Source organism: Apis mellifera, linkage group LG1 (genome assembly GCF_003254395.2).
Source record: "Apis mellifera strain DH4 linkage group LG1, Amel_HAv3.1, whole genome shotgun sequence".
Taxonomy (NCBI): Eukaryota; Metazoa; Arthropoda; class Insecta; order Hymenoptera; family Apidae; genus Apis; species Apis mellifera.
This window is the reverse complement of record NC_037638.1, coordinates 26,858,053-26,879,834: the sequence shown is the minus strand read 5'-3', so window position 1 is coordinate 26,879,834 and position 21,782 is coordinate 26,858,053. Positions and strand designations below refer to the sequence as shown.

General features: G+C 33.2%; 1 protein-coding gene and 1 long non-coding RNA gene across 2 annotated transcripts in view; one reads left to right on the top strand and one right to left on the bottom strand.

The window, feature by feature from the left end:
• The window catches only part of LOC100577959, a 33,497-nt gene extending 12,718 nt beyond the window's left edge, over nt 1-20,779 (top strand). The window contains exons 5-8 of the mRNA XM_026446329.1: nt 840-1,028; nt 5,986-6,059; nt 12,873-13,085; nt 18,977-20,779. Of these exons, the coding sequence (XP_026302114.1) occupies nt 840-1,028; nt 5,986-6,059; nt 12,873-13,085; nt 18,977-19,087 (587 nt within the window). The 3' untranslated portion in view covers nt 19,088-20,779. The remainder of the gene's footprint in view (nt 1-839; nt 1,029-5,985; nt 6,060-12,872; nt 13,086-18,976) is intronic.
• On the bottom strand, nt 11,425-12,009 carry LOC113218573. The gene is made up of 2 exons (XR_003305588.1): nt 11,645-12,009; nt 11,425-11,541 (listed from the first exon to the last, which is right to left on the bottom strand). It is a non-coding gene; the product is annotated as an uncharacterized LOC113218573 (long non-coding RNA).
• Nucleotides 20,780-21,782: the final 1,003 nt, after the last annotated feature.

Genomic DNA, 21,782 nt, shown 5'->3' with positions numbered 1-21,782 from the left:
ATCGAAACGGTTGGAATAAAGTTTGTTGCAGTTGACAAGCTTTCGTTTGTTCGATCATCGTATTAAATCAGCCGGAGAACTCTTTAATGTCGGGCAGAGTTTTTCGCTTTATCTCTTTATCGGCCGAATCTATCCACGAAAAATGGGAAATTTTAATTGATATCGCGTGGAATAAAGGTCGATGCAAAGGTTGCTCGACGCGATTAAAACCCTATCTCTATTTTATTCTCACAGAGCGAATGACAAATCGATCGAAACTCAAACTTCGCCTCGAATCTGATAAATCTACCTAAATCTATCTTCACGCTTAACTGGCCGCCTTTAACAGTCTATCAGAATATATATATATATATACCACTCGCAAAGTGTACTTTGCAAAGTCGTAAAACAAACCTTTGGAACAAACTGGCCAAACTGTGTGCGCGTACAACTGAATGCACGACAGATATTTTCAATGAAAATTGGGCGAAACCACGATATCCAACGTATCCTATACATTACATTCCTTGCGAACAGAATTTCCAATTCTATGATCTAGAAACTACCATGTCTGTAGGGATTACGATTTCTCTGCTACGATTTTTTTTATATACCAGAACTAATCTTATTTAAATTTAAAATAATAATTTACAATTACAGAAATCGACGTAATAGCGTTGTATCGATTTAATTAAACCGCAACCACGGAATCCATACACTGATCTTAGCGGATCGTGATTAAATTATATCGATTTCTGTGTGATGCAAGTATTCCCCAAACAATCTCGAAACCGTCCGACTCGATAAGAAATTCGACCGATGATTAACAGGGACACTGTCTCGTGATCTCGATTTTTCAGACTCGGAGTACGAGGAGGAACAAACGCCGAGATACAGGCCCGACTCTTTGGCGAGTCTTTGTCGTGCCACCAGATTCACAGAGGCAGAGTTGAAGAGAATATATCGTGGCTTCAAGGCGGAATGTCCCACGGGAGTCGTCAGAGAGGAAACTTTCAAGTGCATCTATTCACAATTCTTTCCACAAGGAGGTACGTATATATCACGATGATAATGATCTAAATCTTTCGAAAAATTTTACTCAATCGTTTTAATTAATGGCGAAATGACACGAATAATAGGAAATGAATAGAATTTTAATTTTCGTTCGAGGATAAAATCGACTATTTACCTTCGTTCTTTTCGAAGACGTTTATTTTATTTTTATTTTTAAGCTTGAAAGGAGTCTTTACTATCCTTTGATATTTATAACAGATTCTTAAAAATCTGTCGTGCCGTTTATCAATGAAATAAACGATCCTGGATACACAGGTAGCCGATAAATCTATAGCTATTGTACTTCTCTTATAGTTTTTTAGCTCGATAAAGGACCAGATTGTTGTTGAAATTATTTCCTCCTCATTTTCTTCGCGAGGGAAAGAAATTATTATTAATATAAACGTTGTGAAATTGAGTTTTCTCCTCGAATTCTCGAAATGAAAATACTCGTATCTCGTTAAAAAAGATTCGAATTTTAAGACTCGCCCCCAATGCTATTTCTTCCTCTTTTATTCCACGTTAAAAAAATTCCCTCTGTTTCGCGTGTGGGGCTTGGTCGAAAAACATAAACAATAGGTCATAGATATATGCGTAAAGGCAGCGGGTAAAGAAAAATACAAAGAGGGAGGGAGAGAGAGAGTACAATCGAATAGAGCAAATAGCCCCATGATATTTCATTGAGCGCAGATATAGTTACCATGGTAACAAACTCCGGTGGTATCAAAATCGTCCTACGTTTCAAACATTCCCCTTTATCCGTCCGTATAAACGATATCGATATTCGTCCGTGAACAGTTCTCCCTATCGATTTCAAATATTTTTCTGCTTTCCAAGGTTTTCTCGTATACTTGGAAAATATTTACTTTCGATGGATAGAAGAAAAAAAAAATCTCCATTCTGTGTTCATTTTACATTTTCCTCCTATTTATCCGTCATCGATAATAATTCATCATTCTATCATCGCAATTTCACGAATTATTATATTCCCCCCCCCCCCCCTATATTTCAGAATATAACTATGTACGAAAAAAAGAAGCATGTTTTAAAAAAATGTCAATATTTTGATCGACGGATCAATTATCTTCGATTTAATTGACACGCGCTAGTCATTGCGAAAAATGTATATATATAATAATAACTAATATTTTTTTGACGAATTTTTGACGCTTCGTATTTTCATTTATGAAAAAACAACGAGATATTTTCGATTTAATTTAATTTCATTCGTGATAACGAATTCGAATTTAAACTCTAGATCAATTTCTCTAGGATAATTCTTTCGAAAATAAAACGTTTCCAACGCTAATGTACGTTTTATACGTCGATGGGATGTATCGATCAAAATAATTTCGTTGGCAATGAGCATCGTCGCTACTTTACCAACAGTCGAGCATACGTACGGAAAGCGTCCCTTTCGATTCTCCGTGACAATTTTTCTTCGCGGACGGTTTAAGGCGCGTATCGCATCGATACCGTCGCTTGTTTGTCGTTCGACGTGAGAGAAGAAGAAAGGAGAAGAATTTACGAGCCTCAAAATCGAGGAGGGGAAAAAAGACCGGATCCTATTTGTTCGACGTAATCCAATATCACGATCCACACGATAATTTATGTAAGCTTTAAACCTTCGGTTTTATTTATGAAAAAAAAAAAAACTTTACTCTCACTGCGAGAAAATAACTTTCTTAATTAAAAATTTAAAAGTATTTGAGTGCATTTGGGAACTTTAGCTTGGAATGGTGTAGATAAATTTTCGAGGGAAAAAAATTTTTTTATTCTCTTCTTCAGAGAGAGAGAACGAAGGAGAAAGAATGAAATAAATTGTATTTAGTAGCCAAGTATTCGAAAATGTATCTTTTGTTTATTTACACGTTTCTATTACGCCGAATTAAATTTGAATGGATGACAGATTATCATTCGCTGTACACGGCCCATTTTCACTTAATTTTATACTATTCAACGTTCAATCAAGAAAATTTACCGTTCCATTTACCGTTCCCGTGTCATACAATCGTAGTTGCGTGTTGAATAGCTGTATGCCTGTTTCACCTGTTACAGGTTAACCCCTAACATTTTCTTCGACAATTTATTGCTCGTAAACGATTAGTTCCGTTTGTATTCGTAAAAGTGTAAGGAAAACAATTTTACTCTAAATCATGACGAGGAAGTAAGTAAAATTTTACATGCGTAAATAATGATATTTGTAATATTAATTTTTTTTATATATATACGCACAATGTTATTACAAGTGAAAAGCCGTAAGATTTTGACAAATATGCAAACGTGCAGAGGTCAAAAGGGACGGGCGTTTATCTAGCTTTACTTACTCTTATCAAAGAGAAACATGTTTGTACTTATCTAAAACCCCTCAAGCATTTCGAGAAGGTAAACGAAACTGTTACGATGAATTCGTGGCGCAACGTGGAATGAAATTTATACCTTTGAAACTGTCCACTGGATTATTCAACGACAACAAGAGAATGCTTTAAAATTTTGGATCGATAGTCAAAAGTCGAACAGGTGAATTATAGCAACGCGATAACGTCCATTTTCTTGAATAATGACATAGTCATGTATAGTATAATCTATTTGTTTACCCGAAACTCTACCGTCTACAGAACAATGAATATTTGATAATTAAAATATATTCTTATATCTTTTTATATCTAATTTTAATTTAATTAATTAATTCTCTTGAAAAATTAATTTTTCTCTTCTAATTTTTAAAATAACTTATAATAAAATAACTTTCGGAAAGAAGTTGAAATCGCATTAATATATAGCACCACTTTGCCTTGGAAAAATTCAGTTGCCGAGCGGAGCCTTTCGCCATAAAAATATCACCATCTCACCTTCAAACGCAAACGTTCTCTCTGCAATCGAATTTCCCTTTCCAGTGAAAAATGCCCTAAGAATTTTCATACAAAGTGAAACTTATCTCAAAAATATAAATATTGATTGAAAGTAAAAAAAAATCGTTTCTCCTATCGGAAATATTTATTTTTCGATAATAACGGATGTAGCAAAATGAGTTTTATTGATTATTATTTAAATTCAATCGTTTCTTCGATTTAAAAAAAGAAGGAAGAAGGAACGTTATATACTTTATTCTATAATAATAGAATCCGATGGGGAACACAAAGAAATTGCAAATATTTGGAGAAAATTTATTTATGAATTTATATTTGCTTTTTTCAATTCTCAAAATGCAAAAACAAAAAACAAATAAAAATATTTTGCACGGTGTAAATAACAATTCTCTTTTGCGAATTTCGTGCGTAATATCTGATTTTTAAATTAAAAGCAATGGAAATTATATCAAATATTACAATTCGTATTATGTTTAATTTGTTGGTTTGATTTCGAAAATTCATAACGATTTCAAATTTCTGTATAAAAAATTGAAAATTTCTAAAAATAGAATCTTGTCCTAGTCATAAATATCGTAAAAAAAAAAGATTATAAACCAACCAATGTATAATAAATTTGCAAAGAAAAGAAAAAAACTTGAGAAATCTTCGAATTTCGAATCGAAGGAAAAAAATCTTTACGATAAATACCCCGCAATTATAATCTTGCCTATTGATATTCGGCAAAGGAAAATGGGTTTATATTCGAGTTTTGTCGTAACATCGAATAATAGCACATCTATTTTCCTCCAAAGACCTAATTCGCATAAGCTCGACAACTTGAACGACTTAATCCACTTTGCCCATCTCCCCCCTCCCTAATAACACAAGAGCACTCCTATTGTGATAATTCGGTAGATGGAACGTGTACTAATTTCTAGATGAATCATTTCAATTGAAGAAATACCTCAGAGATTTCTGTTCAAACGAGACAGGGCTGTCATTTCTTAAATTCCTTGATATCCCTCCAAGGAAAATCAAGAGGCATTTTCACGAGTAACGATGATAGATATCCATCCGTGAAATTCATTTGTTTTGTTTAAAAAGAACTCCCAATCCTCTTCTTCTTTTTTTTTTTTTTGTAAAATGTGAACAAAATCTCGCGTCAAAAAGAAATGGAATAACGTTTCGCATGGAATAACTTTCCAAGCACAAATCTCAGCTTTGTCGAACCGGTAGGAACTTATTAGACCAGTTTGAATTCACGAACTACGGTAAATCTGATGATCTTGATAGATTTCCTCGAGAAGGCCATCGAGCAGTATTCGCTGCCTGAGAAATTCAAGTGCTTATTAAGACTATCCTTCTATTTTCTACAGTTTATTATTTCGACGAAGGCTTTTGAAAAGAAAATCTAATGGGGAATGCAATCTCTAGGCAAGATAAAAAATATTAATAAGTTACCCATGCCTCTTAATTCTATCTTGATATTTTTATCCATTTTATAGTATATTTTGCAACATTTGTGCAAATAGGAACAATAATATCAATAACCATCTTACAGTTATAGAAACTGTAATATTTTATGTCAAAATGAAATACGTTAAGGAAGACATTTTTTATCTATCCCTTGTGACTATTTTATTATTACTTTTATGTTTATGACTTTTTTATATCTTCAAGGGCAATTTTATTCTGATAAAAAAAAATATATAAATTTGGAAAAATATTTTTGTAATGGACATATATTTTTTTCAATCTCATTCTATCGATATAAAAATGAATATTTTGAAAATTATTTTCGCGAATGTTAAATGATCAATTAACGCGTTGAAAAAAATATTCGATATAATTTCAGCCAGGAAAGATCAGTTTGACCTATATATGCCCTCTACGTCGATCTATAAAAAGAAACTAGGTAACATCAAATTACGTCCCCCTTGAAACCATTCAACCTTCATCCGAAACATTTTTCGGTACTACAAAGAGATAAGCATCTAGAGAGAATCTACTTGCATAATTTTTCTTTTATTAGTAATAAGCATACGAAACTTTTCATATTTCGAATATCGTTAAAACTTATTGTCTTTATTTCAATTTCCAGCCAATACTAGCCAGTACGCGCATTACGTTTTCAACACGTTGGACCAGGATCATAGCGGTATTCTCAGTTTTGAGGTGAGTACTCGAAATCCGGTCGAGAGAATAGAGGAAAGCGTGTCATTCGAGTCAATTTTTGATTTATCCCGATATCTCGATCCGGTTGCCGAGATATAAGCATTCAAACTTTTCATATATTTAACACGTTACGAAAATTACCTCGCGATGGACTCGCGATCCAGTGACCTATATCTTTCCCTGCAAATGCTATTATACCATTTCTACGAATTGCGTCTGTCTGTTTGTCTGGTGGAATAGGTAAGTGAAACGAGTGCGAAAGAGTAAGAGATCCGAGTAAGCGATAAAGACGAAGATAGTAAATAATTAAAAATTATCCTTTTCTTTGCGCGACGATATCTCGGCAACCGGAAATCATAACGGGATAATTCAAGAAGCGTTTCAAAGATCAAGATTCCGCGTTTCTAACGATCGTTTACTCGTTGACCGGAAGTTACTATCCTCGAAATTGTAGCTGTTCAAAGTTAAATTGTAGCTTTTCCAGTTAAGTAACGCGATTTAATTGGATTTAAGATAAGTATTTAAAAATATTCTTTCCTTTACACGACGATATCTCGGAAACCGGATATGGTATCGAGATAATTCGAAAAGCGTTTTAAAGGGTAAGGATTCGCGCTTCTAACGATCTCTCAATTATTGACCGGAAGTTACTATCTTCGGAGTTATAGCAGTTCAAAGTTTTCCTAATTTTAATAGAGTTTCGTCGAGTTTTCAATTACTTTAAAACGATATATACGTTTATTTCTGGGAAAATATATTTTAAAAATCGCTCACGAATATATATATCGTTATATGTGTTACATTAACAATCTATACATTACGTATATTGATACTGGGAAAATATATTTTAAAATCCCCTCACAAATATATATATATCGTTATATGTGTTACATTAACAATCTATACATTACGTATATTGATATTTTTGTAATTTTTTTATTAAAAAAATCGATTAGTCTTTGCGAATAAAAGTACAGAAATTATTGTGATATCTTTAAACTGTTGAAATTATAGAAACCTGTTATCTCTCTATCCGACATGTATATACATATCGCGATAAATAAGTGTTTCTTACAAGACTAGTATATACTTTGGGAACATGAATCTTTAAAATTGCATGTTTCTCAACGGAAGCCTCGATGTTTTACAATGCACATACAATTGAAAGCTATTCTTTACAATTAGAATCCAAATAATAATGGATCTGGAAAACCATGTAATATCAAGAAAATATCGATTCGCTTCCAAATATAAATGCAATTTAAACATTTTTCTTTTAATGTAATGTAACCAATGACAATACCATCGATCGAGAATTAAACAATTATTTGTAATCGTTTATCGATTATACAAGCGTCGCGTATTTATCACGTTGTCATCTTAATGATTAGTCATTCGTTCACGATCGTGAATTTGCCTCAAACAAATATTAGGCGGGGATTAACGATAATTGGCAGATAGGCCGCCACTAATAACACAGATCTAACTGAGTTTTCCAATTAATCGATGGTACGAGTCCGATCAATCCTTCGCGGGTTAATTTGCGGCTCGAAGGGAGCTATCCCTCCCTCCCTCTCTCCCTTCTATGTTTATCTTTTTTTCGAGAAACAAGAGGAAATTAAAGAAACCGAAGAACTCGTCGGGAGATAATTACGAATTAACACGATTATCTCTCCCGACGCTTCGGGCTGTAAAATGTACTTTGTGTAATTGGCCTTTGAGCGTTGCCGCAAGCTTCGCACATTATCACAGCTTTTTTACGCCGCATAAACATTCCCCCTTGTTCTCTCCTCTCTTCGCTTTCTTCTCTGCACGATCAAGAAATTTTTCAGAAATCGCCTTTGATCGTCCAATCTTCTCTTAATTAAGATTTTCTCTCTCTCTCTCTCTCTCTCTCTCTCTCTCTCTCTCTCTCTTTTTCTCTCTCTTTCTCTGTCTCGTTCGATTCCCTTTAACTCGAGTTCGTAGAAAAATATAGAAGAGAAGCTGTGTCTCTTTGTTTTTCGGGCAACGAGAGAAACAATCGAAAATGTGTAATCTTTTTCTTTTCTTTCAGGATCAAAAGTTTTTCGAAACGATTCGAACAAAGATATGTTAATTTTTGTTGACAAAATTGCCAGAATGAAAATTTGGCGAGAAACGGTTCTTTTTTTCTTTGGAAAGTAAAATTTCAAAGAAATGGAACGAATCGAACTTGTTAGAAGATTGAGGATTAATAAAGAAAATTTCTTTGATGCAACTTTTTTTTAAAAACAAAATATATATATTGGTTATTGGTTCAGCGTACACTTTCAGGTATTATAGTCACTGTTCAGTCGCATTACGAGCTCGCTCTAAGATCTGCAAAATCTGCGAGCGAGATTATCATACTATACTTACGATACTTTTTGTCTGGGCGATTTTCATCTCGCGACACGACTCCTCCATCTTCCTCATCTTCGCGCATTTCTCCTTCCTCGCGACTTATCGTTTCCTTCGGACAAACGAGAACCTGTTTCCACCTCGTCTCAGTCAAACAATCTCTATGGATATATCTTTCGATTTTTGAAAAAATTCAACGAGAAAACAAATGGATGGATTAATTAAATTAAATTTCCGCGGAGAAACCCCCGTTGAAAATCCCCTCTTTAATGCGTTTCCAACTCGATCGAAATCGCGTATTTCTGCAGAATTGCAACGCGTAATCACGAGGACCCTAAATCAACAATCCCTATTTATTCCGGTGAGGATCGTTGTTTGCGATTAGGTCCGGGTGTAAACGTATCTCCTATATTTGTGAACAAGGCGCTCCTGTTTCGCCGTTACAAATGCTTACTTACGCTACCCCAGCCTTGTTTGCGATTCCCCTCTGTTCGAATTTGAAAATTAATGCTCAACACCGAGGGAAAAAAGAGTTGACGTTCTCTCGATGTGAAAAATCGTGTCTCCGGTATATCGTGCATGTATATTCACTCCATCGAATTAACTCGAACGTTTAAGCATGTTTGACTGGATCGAGGAAACGGGCGGCACGGAATTTCCATCGATCGAATCGGGGGGGAGGGAAAAAAAGAAACGCTGTTGTAACGCGATTTGCCATAATTGAAGCGTGCGCTAATCCAATTTGTCCCATGAACATGAGCTCGAAAGTGCTTTTGGCGGTGGGCCGTGTTGCGTGACTCGTGTTCCAACCCCGTGTTATTATTCATTCTTTTTCAATTACCGAAGATGTCGAGCCTATTATTCCAAAGGCTTGGGCCAACGTTGCGTATGTAAATTCGAGCGAAATTGATTTTGGACGAAACCCATTTATTCGTGAGCGGAATAAGCAAAGGGATGTGCTTATGTCTTCTTTAAGTATTTGTATTTGTATCGTAAAGTTAATAGTAATGATAATAATCGAAATGAAAGGAGGATGTAACGAAAAAATATTTTTTTGTAGAAGAAATCATGTTTTCTCATATTTTTTCCCTTCTTCGTTGCTTTGTCAATTTATAATTTTGTTATGTCTCGTGACAAAGTTGTTACTGAAATTGTTAAATCGTGTTAATTTGTAACATGTAACTTAATAAAAGTGATCTTCAAGATTTTAAAACTATTTTAAAATTATCCTGTATCAGTTGGAGCTATTCATAAATGAAATGATATTGAAGAATTCGATCAATGTAAAGGAAGACTTTTTTTAAAGAGATGCATCAGAGTCTTCTTGAAAAGAAAAATTAAACTTTGTACGTAATCACGTTGTTCAGTAATCATTAAACATATTGTATTCCCTTTGTGTATCGTAAGAACTGTAAGAAAACTCTTCCCTTCTCTAGCATGAAATTTTTGTTGAGAATAAATATTTAATAAATCCCTTGTTAAGAATATTTTTTAGAATAATTGCTAAAAGTCTAAGTTTTACGCTCTCTGTTCGATAGTAAACGCTGAGTTAGCATCGCTGTTTTTTAACGGTGTGCGTATTTTTAAGGAAAAAAGTGGGTCACAGTATTTCTGGAAATTTGATTGCCATTCATACCTTTTGCAGTTTAAACGATGCAGTTTAAAATCTCTAAAATCAACTGGAATAACAACCTGAAACAAACTGTACTTTTCTATTATTCCGGCAAGTGATTTAATATAAATGTAGCGTTTTAAATTCTATTCCATATTCAACGTACATGAAATCATATTGAGTCATTTCGGTTGAACGAACATATTGGATTAAAACGATTAGGAGAGTAAAAATAAATTTTATTTACGAAAAAATAAATGGGTTCGAATTGGTAAATATATATATATATATTGAAATTATTTTAATATTATTTCTATTTTTATCTCGAATAAAAAATATTACATTGAATAATATAAAAATTAATTTAAATAAAATATAAATGGATCAGAGAAGATATATATTTTACTTAATTTAAATAAATTATGAAGCATAATATTTGGACATTTTTTCGAAAATTTCCATTTTCTATTTTTCTTTTTTTTTTTTCTTTTTTTTGAACAAAACGTTAAAGATAAAAATATACAACTCGCTACTCTCATTTTTTAGTATCATTCGTAGAGAAAGTAAATTCCATAGCTCAAATGGAAGCTTCACTACGAATTTCTCTTGTTTCATAAAATTTCTGCCTCTTTATAAAACTCTTCTCTCGTTTTTTTTTTCTTTTTTTTTAAAAAACTCCATTTCTTATTCTTCGTTTTCCTCTCGTTTCACCTCTCGGCATACGTGGCTGCTCGTGTGCCCCTTTTCTATTCTTTAACAATGAAATTTGCCGCGTTAACAGAACACATCTTTTTGATCCATAAAAAAATTATTAACAACGCGTACTGTAATCTGGTGGATCCTTTTATAATTCAGAGAAAAACCTCTCTCTCTCTCTCTCTTTCTCTCTCTTATTCTCTAATCATGATACGCACTCGTCCTTTTAAGCCATTTATACCAAGGGTGGTTCGTTAAAAGGAATTTGTTTTTAATTAAAAGATTCCTCCGCGACCGAAAAAAAAATATCGAATTTCCTACGACAGGGAGGCGAGATAAAACGTTAATTTATCGTAAAAATAAATTCGTTATAAAAATTCATATATTATTAATAAATTGAATCAAAATGGCACGTAAATACATTTTAATTAATCAATTGTAATTTTACTTTAATCGAAAAATACATTTCTTTTTTTTTTTTTTTTATAAAATTATTACGAAAATCATTGTAACGAAATTTGAGTAAAATTTCGATGACGTGTCTTATTAAAAATTTATATATAATATATATATTTTTTTAACGTTTAGTAGAATCTAAACTAAAAATTATTAGATAGAAATTGATAGAATAATTTGCGCTGAATAAGTTTTTTTAAAAAAATAGCGTGAGAGAACGTGAGAACGTTGAATTCCTCGTCGCGGATCCTTTTAAATCCCCGAAAAATAAGCGCTGACAATGCGCCTCGAGCATGACCCAAAATATTTTACGATCCCTGTCGAATCGGCGTCGAGTCTGCACACCACTGGATAACGCTAAAAAAATAACACTAATCAAAAAGATGAATTAACATCTCTCAAACTATATTCATATCCAACATTTTATTCAACGTTTTATTTAATCATGCTTACTACTTACGGATACGACGAACGCACTTTTCGCTTCTCGCGACGTGACGCCGCGTCGTCCAAGCACGAGGCCGTTACTTTTTAGAACACGCAACAATCGTCGATGCTAAATCGTCTCTGAGTGTGCAGTGAAATCGAGGGAGAGGGAGAGGGGCAGGAGAGGAAACGGAGACAGCGTCGCTGCGATCGTTCTGTTCCGGTGTAAAGTCGAGCGTGAAGTCGAGTGTTAGACAAGACGAGCACAGTGACGAAAATCTCGTGTTTTATTCTCCTCCTTCCCTTCGTCGAGTCTCTTCCACCACTGATGGAATAGCTGATGGAAAATTCTGGAATAATTTCCATAATAATAATTGTTGGATTGGAAACAGTTGGCTAGGTTAGATCGATTTTCGCGATATTCTACACCGAGCGACATCTGCAGTTAAGAACGAATCGGAATTTCGTTGATACGAGTTTTCGTAACTCGTAAGAATAATTTATTCAAGAATGATTATCTGTCGTTGGACAGATAAGCGAGTTTTTAACGAGCTTCTCGCGTGCCCTCTCGATTTAATCTCTCGTTCGCGTGAAGAACAAGAATGAAAGTATTCGAAAGTATCGCGACGTTGCGTTAATGGATTCTTTTGCTGCATCTGTTCGCGCGGTGTTGAAAGATATTTACGGCAGATGACGCTTGCTTATCTGCCTGTCTAACGTAATTTAATCATCGATTGTGCTTGATTCGATTCGTGTTGGAAAAATGCGCGATATAACGTAGGAATAATATGGAAAATAATTCGAATTATCTGAATCGTCGAAGAAAACAATTTTTACAATCTGACGTATAAAGCGGTAATTCTCTTAACTAGGTTTATGTGAAAAACAATTGGATAAAACGAGGATAATTCGGCGCATATTTGCGAGAACATCGATATAACCATTCGTATGGAGGATAAAATTTTACGACGCGAAAGAGGACAGGGTGTTTTTTCATTTTCCAATGTCGTTTCGATTTTTTAAAAATAAATTAAAAATTTAAAAAGTAAAATTGTAAAAATGAAATAAATCTAACGTTGATAATTTTATATAAAATTATACGAAAAAGATATTGAAATGATCGTAAAACACGGAATCAAAATGAACAATTTTAGAAAATAATAAACATATATATATATATATATATATATATATATATATATATATATATATATTGCATGGTACGTAATATCGAAAAGATGAATTTTATTTCGATGTTTCAGGACTTCGTTACTGGTCTCAGCATACTGTCTCGTGGTTCCATCGATGAGAAATTGCGCTGGACATTTTCTCTTTACGACATCAATGGCGACGGTTGCATCACGAGAGAAGAAATGACAGACATCGTGACAGCTGTATACGAGCTGATGGGCAAGTTTGCCGATCCGAATTTGGATCACGAGGGTGTACGTGAGAAAGTAGATCGAATGTTTCAGGTATGATTTTTCTTTTTTTTTTTCTTTTTTGCCTCTATTTTATCCACTCGATATCCAATATTAATACCCAATATTAACACTTATATACGTGGACTTTTCCTTGTTCGAAAATTTGGGTCGATAGTTTCTCTTGCAAAAAAGTACCAGAGTGTCTAAAAAAAAAAAAAAATGTTATAACATAAATGTGGTCAGCTTTTAAATAGATCTGTATATGCACGATACTTTCGTAATTTTCTCCATGTGGCATTGCTGTACACGCGATATATCCTCCTATGTTCAATGAACAAGGAAAGCATATTCGTTCCAAAGACCATCTGGCAAAGCACCAGCTGCATTATCCGAGAAATGCATGTATAGAAGAATCGCCAAGTTATTACATGTATTATAAGTTCTTTTTATTATCCTTCCGCCTTTTTGCTCGGAGAATATGTTAAAAATTGGAGTAAAGGATATATACGTTACCAACATTTCTCGTACGTTCATCCATTTATAAGTGGATGAACAACAACTAGAGACGAATAATATATTATCTTTTTCGATGAAGCACAGCGTTCATAATATTGATGAAAATCACATCAGATATCGATCCATGATTATAACTGACAATTATTGTCGAATTGAAGTGGCAAGCGTATCGCGACAATTGGAGAATCGATAAACTGCTCAATGATCTTTCGTAACGGAACGTATAGACAATAGAAGAGGGTATGTTTCTACGGGCTTTGACTTGTCCGTTCACTTTGACGAAGGAAAACGAGCGCACAGGGGCTCCGCTTCAGCGATGCAAGAAAAAGTCTTTCTTTTTACCGGCTGTCACATTGTTACCTGCGAATGACAATGTCTGCGATGATGCACTCATACCTCTTTCTCCCTTCATCTTTTTTTTTCTTTTCTTTTTTTTTTCTTTTTTTTCTTTTTTGTTTCTATCGTCGAATAAAAGACGATTCGTTTCGCCAATTTGCGCCATCGTTCCCACCCGGCTTCGATTTACCGTAAACGAGTTCTTGTTATCTCCCATCTTAGGACATAGTCAATTTGAGCTCTATTTTTCAAAAAAAAAAAAGAAAAGACTAAAAGAGAATTAGAAGAAATAACGAACGTTTTAACGAACGCGGATTACCCAGAGTGGAAATATTTCGAAGATATTTAGTTACATATATTTCGTTTCATTTTGTGCAAGGTGTATTCTGATATGAAGAAGAAAATTCGATAATGGTAACTTTTATGTACTTTTATTTATAAATGGATGATAGATGATAAATGGAAGGGATATTGGAAGATTAAAAATTATATTAATTTGATCATAAATTCATTAAATCTGAAATTGAAAAGTATGAGTTAAATATATAATAGCAATGAAGTAAATCCAATAACATATAATTTTTCTGTGCTAATCAAAATTTTGAGTTTAGATTACATGATGAATGGAAAGAGAATATTGAAAGATTAAAAATTATGTTAACTATTCATCATAACTTCATTAATTCTGAAACTGATGCAAATATTCAAATTGAAGCATTCTAAATAGAAATTTAGAAATGCAAATATTCAATAGTTGAAAAGTAGATGGGATAATATCAATGAAATGAATCCATTTAGAACACAGATTATGAAAAAACAACTGTGCTAGAATTTTGAATTTAGATTAGATAATGAATGGAAAGATGATATTGAAAGATTAAAAATTATGTTAACTATTCATCATAACTTCATTAATTCTGAAACTGATGCAAATATTCAAATTGAAGCATTCTAAACAGAAATTTAGAAATGCAAATATTCAGTAGTTGAAAAGTATGGGATAATAGCAATGAAATAAATCCATTTAGAGCACAGACTATGAAAAAAGCAACTATGTAAGAAGAAAATCCAATGATAATTTTTCTATGTTAAAACTTTGGATTTAAATTAGATAATGAATGGAAAGAAGATATTAAAAGATTAAAAATTATGTCAATTATTGATCATAACTTCATCAACTGGTGCAAATATTCAAATTGAAGCATGCTAAAGAGAAATTTAGAAATGCAAATATTCAGTAATTGAAAAGTATGGGATAATAGCAATAATAGAAATAAATCCATTTAGAGATTATGAAAAAACAACTGTATCAAAACTTTAGATTTAAATTAAATAATAAATAGAAAGAAGATATTAAAAGATTAAAAATTATATTAACTATTCATCATAATTTTATTAATTCTGAAACTGGTGCAAGTATTCAAATTGAAGCATATTAAACAAAAATTTAAAAATATTCAGTAGTTGAAAAGTATGGGATAATAAAATAATGAAATAAATAAATCCACCCAGAGCACAGACTATGAAAACACAATTATGTAAGAAAAAAATCCAATGATAATTTTTCTGTGTTAAAACTTTGAGTTTAAATTAGATAATGAATGGAAAGAAGATATTAAAAGATTAAAAATTATATTAACTATTGATCATAACTTCATCAAATATTCAAATTGAAGCATGCTAAACAGAAATTTAGAAATGCAAATATTTGAAAAGTATGGGATAATAGCAATGAAATAAATCCATTTAGAGACTATGAAAAAACAACTGTATCAAAACTTTGGATTTAAATTAAATAATAAATAGAAAAAAGATATTAAAAGATTAAAAATTATATTAACTATTCATCATAATTTCATTAAGAAACTGGTACAAATATTCAAATTGAAGTATACTAAACAGAAATTAAAAAAATATTCACTAGTTGAAAAGTATGGGATAATAAAATAATAAAATAAATAAATAAATCCACCCAGAGCACAGACTATGAAAACACAACTACGTAAATTCAAGTATAATACAATAAAGTAAATTTATGTTTTAATTCTCCGTTGCTTCTTCCGTTTCCGCGCGAGGCCACTAGCTTACATTTACACTTCTCTATGATAATACAACCTTGTAAGAGATCGCACACGTTGCGTGTAACGAAACCTAACATAGAATCCACAGGTAAGTAGACGAATTAACGCGCGGTTAGACGAAACGGCAGGGTTATTTGCCGTGCAGCTATAAGTCCTAATCTTCTTTTCGAGATGTTTACCGTACCCGGTCGCAAATTTACGCACAACAAATGTTAAAGTTTCATCAAAGAGGAACGGGGGGGGCTCGTTGGTCTAAAGCTAGTACGAAATCCGAGGGTAAACGGTTTGCTCATGGTTTTCACGTTTACTTGTGCACGCTCGTGTAAGTACATATGCACAAAGAGCTGGGAGACTAACAAACGGGAGCCGCAAGATGAGTGACGGAGGAAATGAGTAGTCGAAGTCTCGTTGCAAAACATGAGGTAACGCGAACGCAATCTTCGAACGTTCGAGATTTCTTCTTCCAATATCACCAGATGGATCGAGATTAGATATTCAGGAATATTCTTCTTTCAAGTATCAATAACTCAACTTTTATAACTTAAGTTTTTGCGAGAGAAGTGTAAATTCTTTTATTTTCGAACGGAAAAAAATATATATATATATATACAAGATATATAAGAAACATGGAATTGCCAATTTAAAGTTTGCTCCTTGTGGGTATAAAGGAAGAATATAAAGTTTCGAGTGGTTGATATTTCGTTTCTATAGATTGCTTCCCTTTGTTGGTATCCAATATTGGTAGGTGTATATTTTATTATTCGATGTGCTCGAGTAAAGTATTACGTTATCTTGATTACAAATGTTAATATAAATTGCGATAACAGTGATTTATAATAAAAAAAAAAGATATTCTATGTAATGTGATAAATATGTGCATGATCGAAAGATTTTTAATAAAATTTGTAATTTATACGATACTCGATGCAACTTGAAATACACGGATGAATCTTAAAAACCTTTCTTACTAACGCAAAATGAATAGATTTTTCGTCATTTTGAGAGTACTACTATCGCGGTGAAAAGTTGAAAATCGATCGATATAGGACACGAAAGACGTAAAAGAAGGACGTGACGTAAAAAGGAACAACTTTTTCGAGACCTAAACGATCTTTTAGCGCGGTTTTTGTCCCATTACGATCGTAAAATATTTTGCAATGATGCTCCCATTTCCTTGGTGATTGTGGTAATTGTAAGTTAAAGCAGCTTGGGAAAGAATATAAGGAAATAAGAAAATAATGAAAAATAGAGTTAAAAGAAAAGAAAATTATTACTGAAAATTATTTTTAACGTTATATTTCAATAATAATAAGTTCAAATATATGATTGAATAAGAATGTTCATAAAAAATCGAACAAAATTCGAGTATTTTCGAAAATTATGAAAGAAATAGAACATATTATAAGGATACATTATGTTAATTTCTCTTCATTTTCAATATCTCTGAATTAATAATATCTGTAGCTGTGTAGATTCGAATAAACTATAAGATTTGAATCCAGTCTGTTCGAATAATTTACATCCCTCCGTCAACTTTTTTAAAACACGAGTAATTTCTACTTTCTTACTCTACTTTTAAATTTGTGATAATAAGATATATTTTAAAAAATCAGAATAAAATAATTTTCAAACTTGACACATATTATAAATCGTTAAAAAATTAGTCCAAGTTCCTTTCTACTTCGAAACTTTTGTCAAACTTTAAGATTTAGCCGCTTCTTTCGTGAATGAAAAATGAACGAAATATTCTTCTTTTCTTTATAAAAGATGCTTGAACTTTATAACACTAGCTACTCGCTTTAATGCATTTTCCAACTTTAAGCTCAATCTTTACGCTTTAAAGTTATACGATATTCGTCAAAAAACGTCAACGTTCTTTTTTTTTTTTTTTTTTTAATAAATTTTCAAATCGACGATTTTAAAAGCGTGCGTAAAAAGCAAGCATTGCTGTCGTTAAAAATTCTGGCACCTCTGTCGCTTCGATTCCTCTTCCTTTTTTTTTTTTTTTCTTTCTTCCCCACGCGACAGAGAATTTGAACAAATGGCGATGATGCCTCGGAACGTGATGAATTCAATCGATGCTAATTAATCAGGGAGAAAGTATCAGGGATGTAACCGATGCAAACCACGCCGCACACACGGTTCGTTATCTCGCATAGACTTTTAATTAAAATGGAACAACTGGTATGGGTCGTAAAGAAGGGGTCGCGCTCGAATCAGATTCATTGTTTCTAAAAACCAATTGCCACCAACTTTCAACAGCTCTTTATGCACAGTCAGACTGATCGTGGTATACGATCAAACGGACTCCGTTTTGTATTTGAAAAACAGTGTCAAGCGGTTTCAAAATATGTGTAAAAATAAAATTAAAACCAGTTATTCGCATATTTCCTCAATATTTCTCACCTTTCAATTACTAAAAAACAATAAAATTCTATCATAATTTCGTCGTACTATCTACATAATATTTTACAATATTTTCCAAATATATCTAAAGTAAATTTTATAACAGAATTTTAAATGCTATAAATGGAATGGTTGATTATCGATAATGGCTTAGATGAAGGATTGGTTGGGGGATTGATTCGATACCGTACTGCTTCAAACTAAATTTTGGCATATATGTGTACTTATGTGTACTTACACATGTGCACCTAAGCATTTGTATATCGCGCCAATACGATCGACTTTCGACCATATTATCGCTCCAAAGGACTCGGTCGAAACCGACAAATTTACGTGAATGAATCCACTGTAATTAGAACTAGTCGATGATGAAAGGGTATCTGATAAGCCCGATTTGAATGGGCTATTCAATTCGAATCGTTATTATTGCCTAGATGCGTTTCTATAATTATGCGAGATTAGTGACGAGCCAGCTCGTCCTATAAATGTTATAAATATATTTGATATCATTCTTCGAAATGTATCTTAATTATTATTATCTCAAAATAATTTTCTTTGCTTATTTCATTTCACGTTGTAAATTCAAAAAATATATTGTTGCAGAAGATGGACGGGAACAAGGATGGGGTGGTGACGCTCTCGGAATTTCTGGAAGCATGCCGTGCCGATCCAGATATTTCCACGAGTATGGCGGCATTGGACACGGCCTTCTGACACTCGGCACGACCACGATACATGCCATGGACCTGAAAACATTCTGTCGATTTGGAAATATACATGAATACGAATCGCTCAACGTTGTACCTTACCTCCTGGACCAGAGGAAACAAATAATTTCCTCAAGGTGTATCACAGCGAAGAAATCTCGACGAGCGAGCCGAGAGAAGACCTTTAGAGAAGACCTCCCACAGGTCTTATTCCGTGCGCGAATTTTCGGGATCGAGGAGAGAAGGATCTCGAGGGAAAAAAAAAAAAAAAAAAAAAAACGACGTAGATATTTTTCCCCCCCGCAACAACTTGCTCGAAAACGCGGTTTGTGAAAAGGGAGTGGCGTTTAAAAGATCCGAAACGACGCGTCGTTTTTTTCACGGGTGAAAGAATCCCCTCTTTATCCGTCGATAAACGGTGACCGACTTTAACGATACGCGAACGACATCTACCGAAGATCGGACGAAATCGGTCGTAAGAAAATAAAGATTGTTACTTTCGAGATTCGTAGTTCTAGCTAATTAATCCAGTATGCGTATCGGTAGGTAAGAAAGGATTAGATGAAAGACGATAGAAGCAAAATATATATATATATATATATATATATTAAAGATTAGATATCAAACAGAGAGAACGATATTAAACGATTGTTAGATAGTTATGAGAACTTGTTACGAACTGGTTTCCGGTAGTTCGTTTTTTTTTTAAGGAACGCGCGCTACAAACGATGAACGAATAGATATATATATATATATAGAAAGAGAGAGAGAGAGAGAAAGAAAAAAATATTAAAAAATGAAAGATGAAATGAAATAAATAAAAGTTAATTTGACGTAAGAAAATGGATCGTAAAGGGGGATTTTTTTTGAAACGTAAAGAAAGAAAGAAAACGTGCCATTCGCGCGCGTTAATTTTGTGAAATTGTGGCGCTCTGTTCGTGCCAAAGATATAGATTCCAATAGGGGAAGACGTCGTGAGAAGCAAGATGGTTTTGAGGCAGCCAATCTGTGCGAGAATAATAATTGAGCTCGGCTTCGACATTTCATTTGTATTCCTTTTGTCGCGTTCTTCGCTTACAAAACTTAATATTTCAAAGGAAAAAGCAAGAAGAGAAAGAAAGAAAGAAAGAAAAAAAGAAGGAAGATGAGAGAAAAGAGAAAGAGAGAGAAAAACAATTTCACTTTGGCTCATGTTTTTATATATCGAGAGAGACACACGTATGCACGATTGTTGCAACAAACAATGGATTCTTAACGATTTAAAATAACAATAACGATGTAGTCTAGTTTTCTACGACAACCATATTTTTTTACGAAACTTATTCTTTATAGTATTTATATTTTTAATTGGAACCGTTGAATTTCACCGTAGAAATTAGCACTGTTTCTTTTTTTTTTTTAATAAAAACAACATTCGTTTGTCGTCGTTAAAGAGAAAATCATACTTTCGATTGAATCTTTTTAATTCCAATGGAGTTGCAAAAAAAAAAAAATACGCACGAATTCGTTTTTCAGCTTGCCGATAAAATAATTCCAATATCCATTACATTATTCGTATCTCGTATCTCGAAGCGATTGCGAGATAGATTTTTAGTTGCGCAATAGGGACGCGCTATGTAGCGAGCGGAGATAGATCGCGTATTCGTCGCAAGAAATGTTCTTCCCAGACGAAAAAAAAAAAAAAGAAAAGAAAAGAGAAGAAAGAAAAAAAGAAAAAAAACGGGTAGCGGTAAATTCTCGAGTACGATTTTTAACGTATATAATAATAATAATAAATATCTAGGCGTGTTTAAACGCACGGCAAACATTAGCAAGGAAGGGAATAAAGGAAAAAGAAAAAAAGGGAAAAAGAGAGAAATAATTAACGTAAAAAAAGTATATATACATATATACATACATATATATATATATATATATAAAAGAGATATCGTAAAACCCCGCTAGAGCAGCTGGCCATGTTGGGCGGGGCTCGTTGTTTCTAGTACGTAAGAGAGTAGATATTAAGCGATATGATAAAAGTATTTATTTTTGTGACAGGTAAGTGAATTAATTATTAATCAGTGGTAAGAATTTAGCTCGTAAAGACTGCGTGCTGCTAAAGAGAGAGAACGGAGGAGGGGGACAGATGGGGAGGGGATGGGAAAGAAAGACGCGAAGAGGAGGAGGAGGAGGGGGAAGAAGAAGGAAAAGATGGAAACGAGATACGCGTTGATTTTCCATTAAAAAAAAAAAACGATCAGGACACCGAATTTTTATTGTAATCTAATAACATTTTTCGCGATGACTGGACCAAATGGAAATGGGCGATGACGATTCGAAATAAATATATTTAATCATTTTCCATCACTGCCTAACTTCTGATTAACTTGTATATAAGAAACGGTATTCGCTGGAACGTACATCGTGGATTGAATCGGGAAGAAGAAGAAAGAAAGAGAAAAGGAAAGAAAAAAAAAAAATTTCGAAACTTCGACCGCATCTTGATGGAAGAAGAAACGAAGTAGTTAGATGCCGAAGTAGAATCAATTCGATAAATCGCTCGTGAGATTTTACGTTTCTATCGTACATTTACCAGAAGATATTCAATTGTGAAATTATATTCGATCGATCCCTTTTTCTTTGAAACTATGAGTTAGTTCGTTAGAACAGTTCGTTTTTTTTCCTTACTTAAAAGGAAAAATTGCACGATGCATCCGATCAAC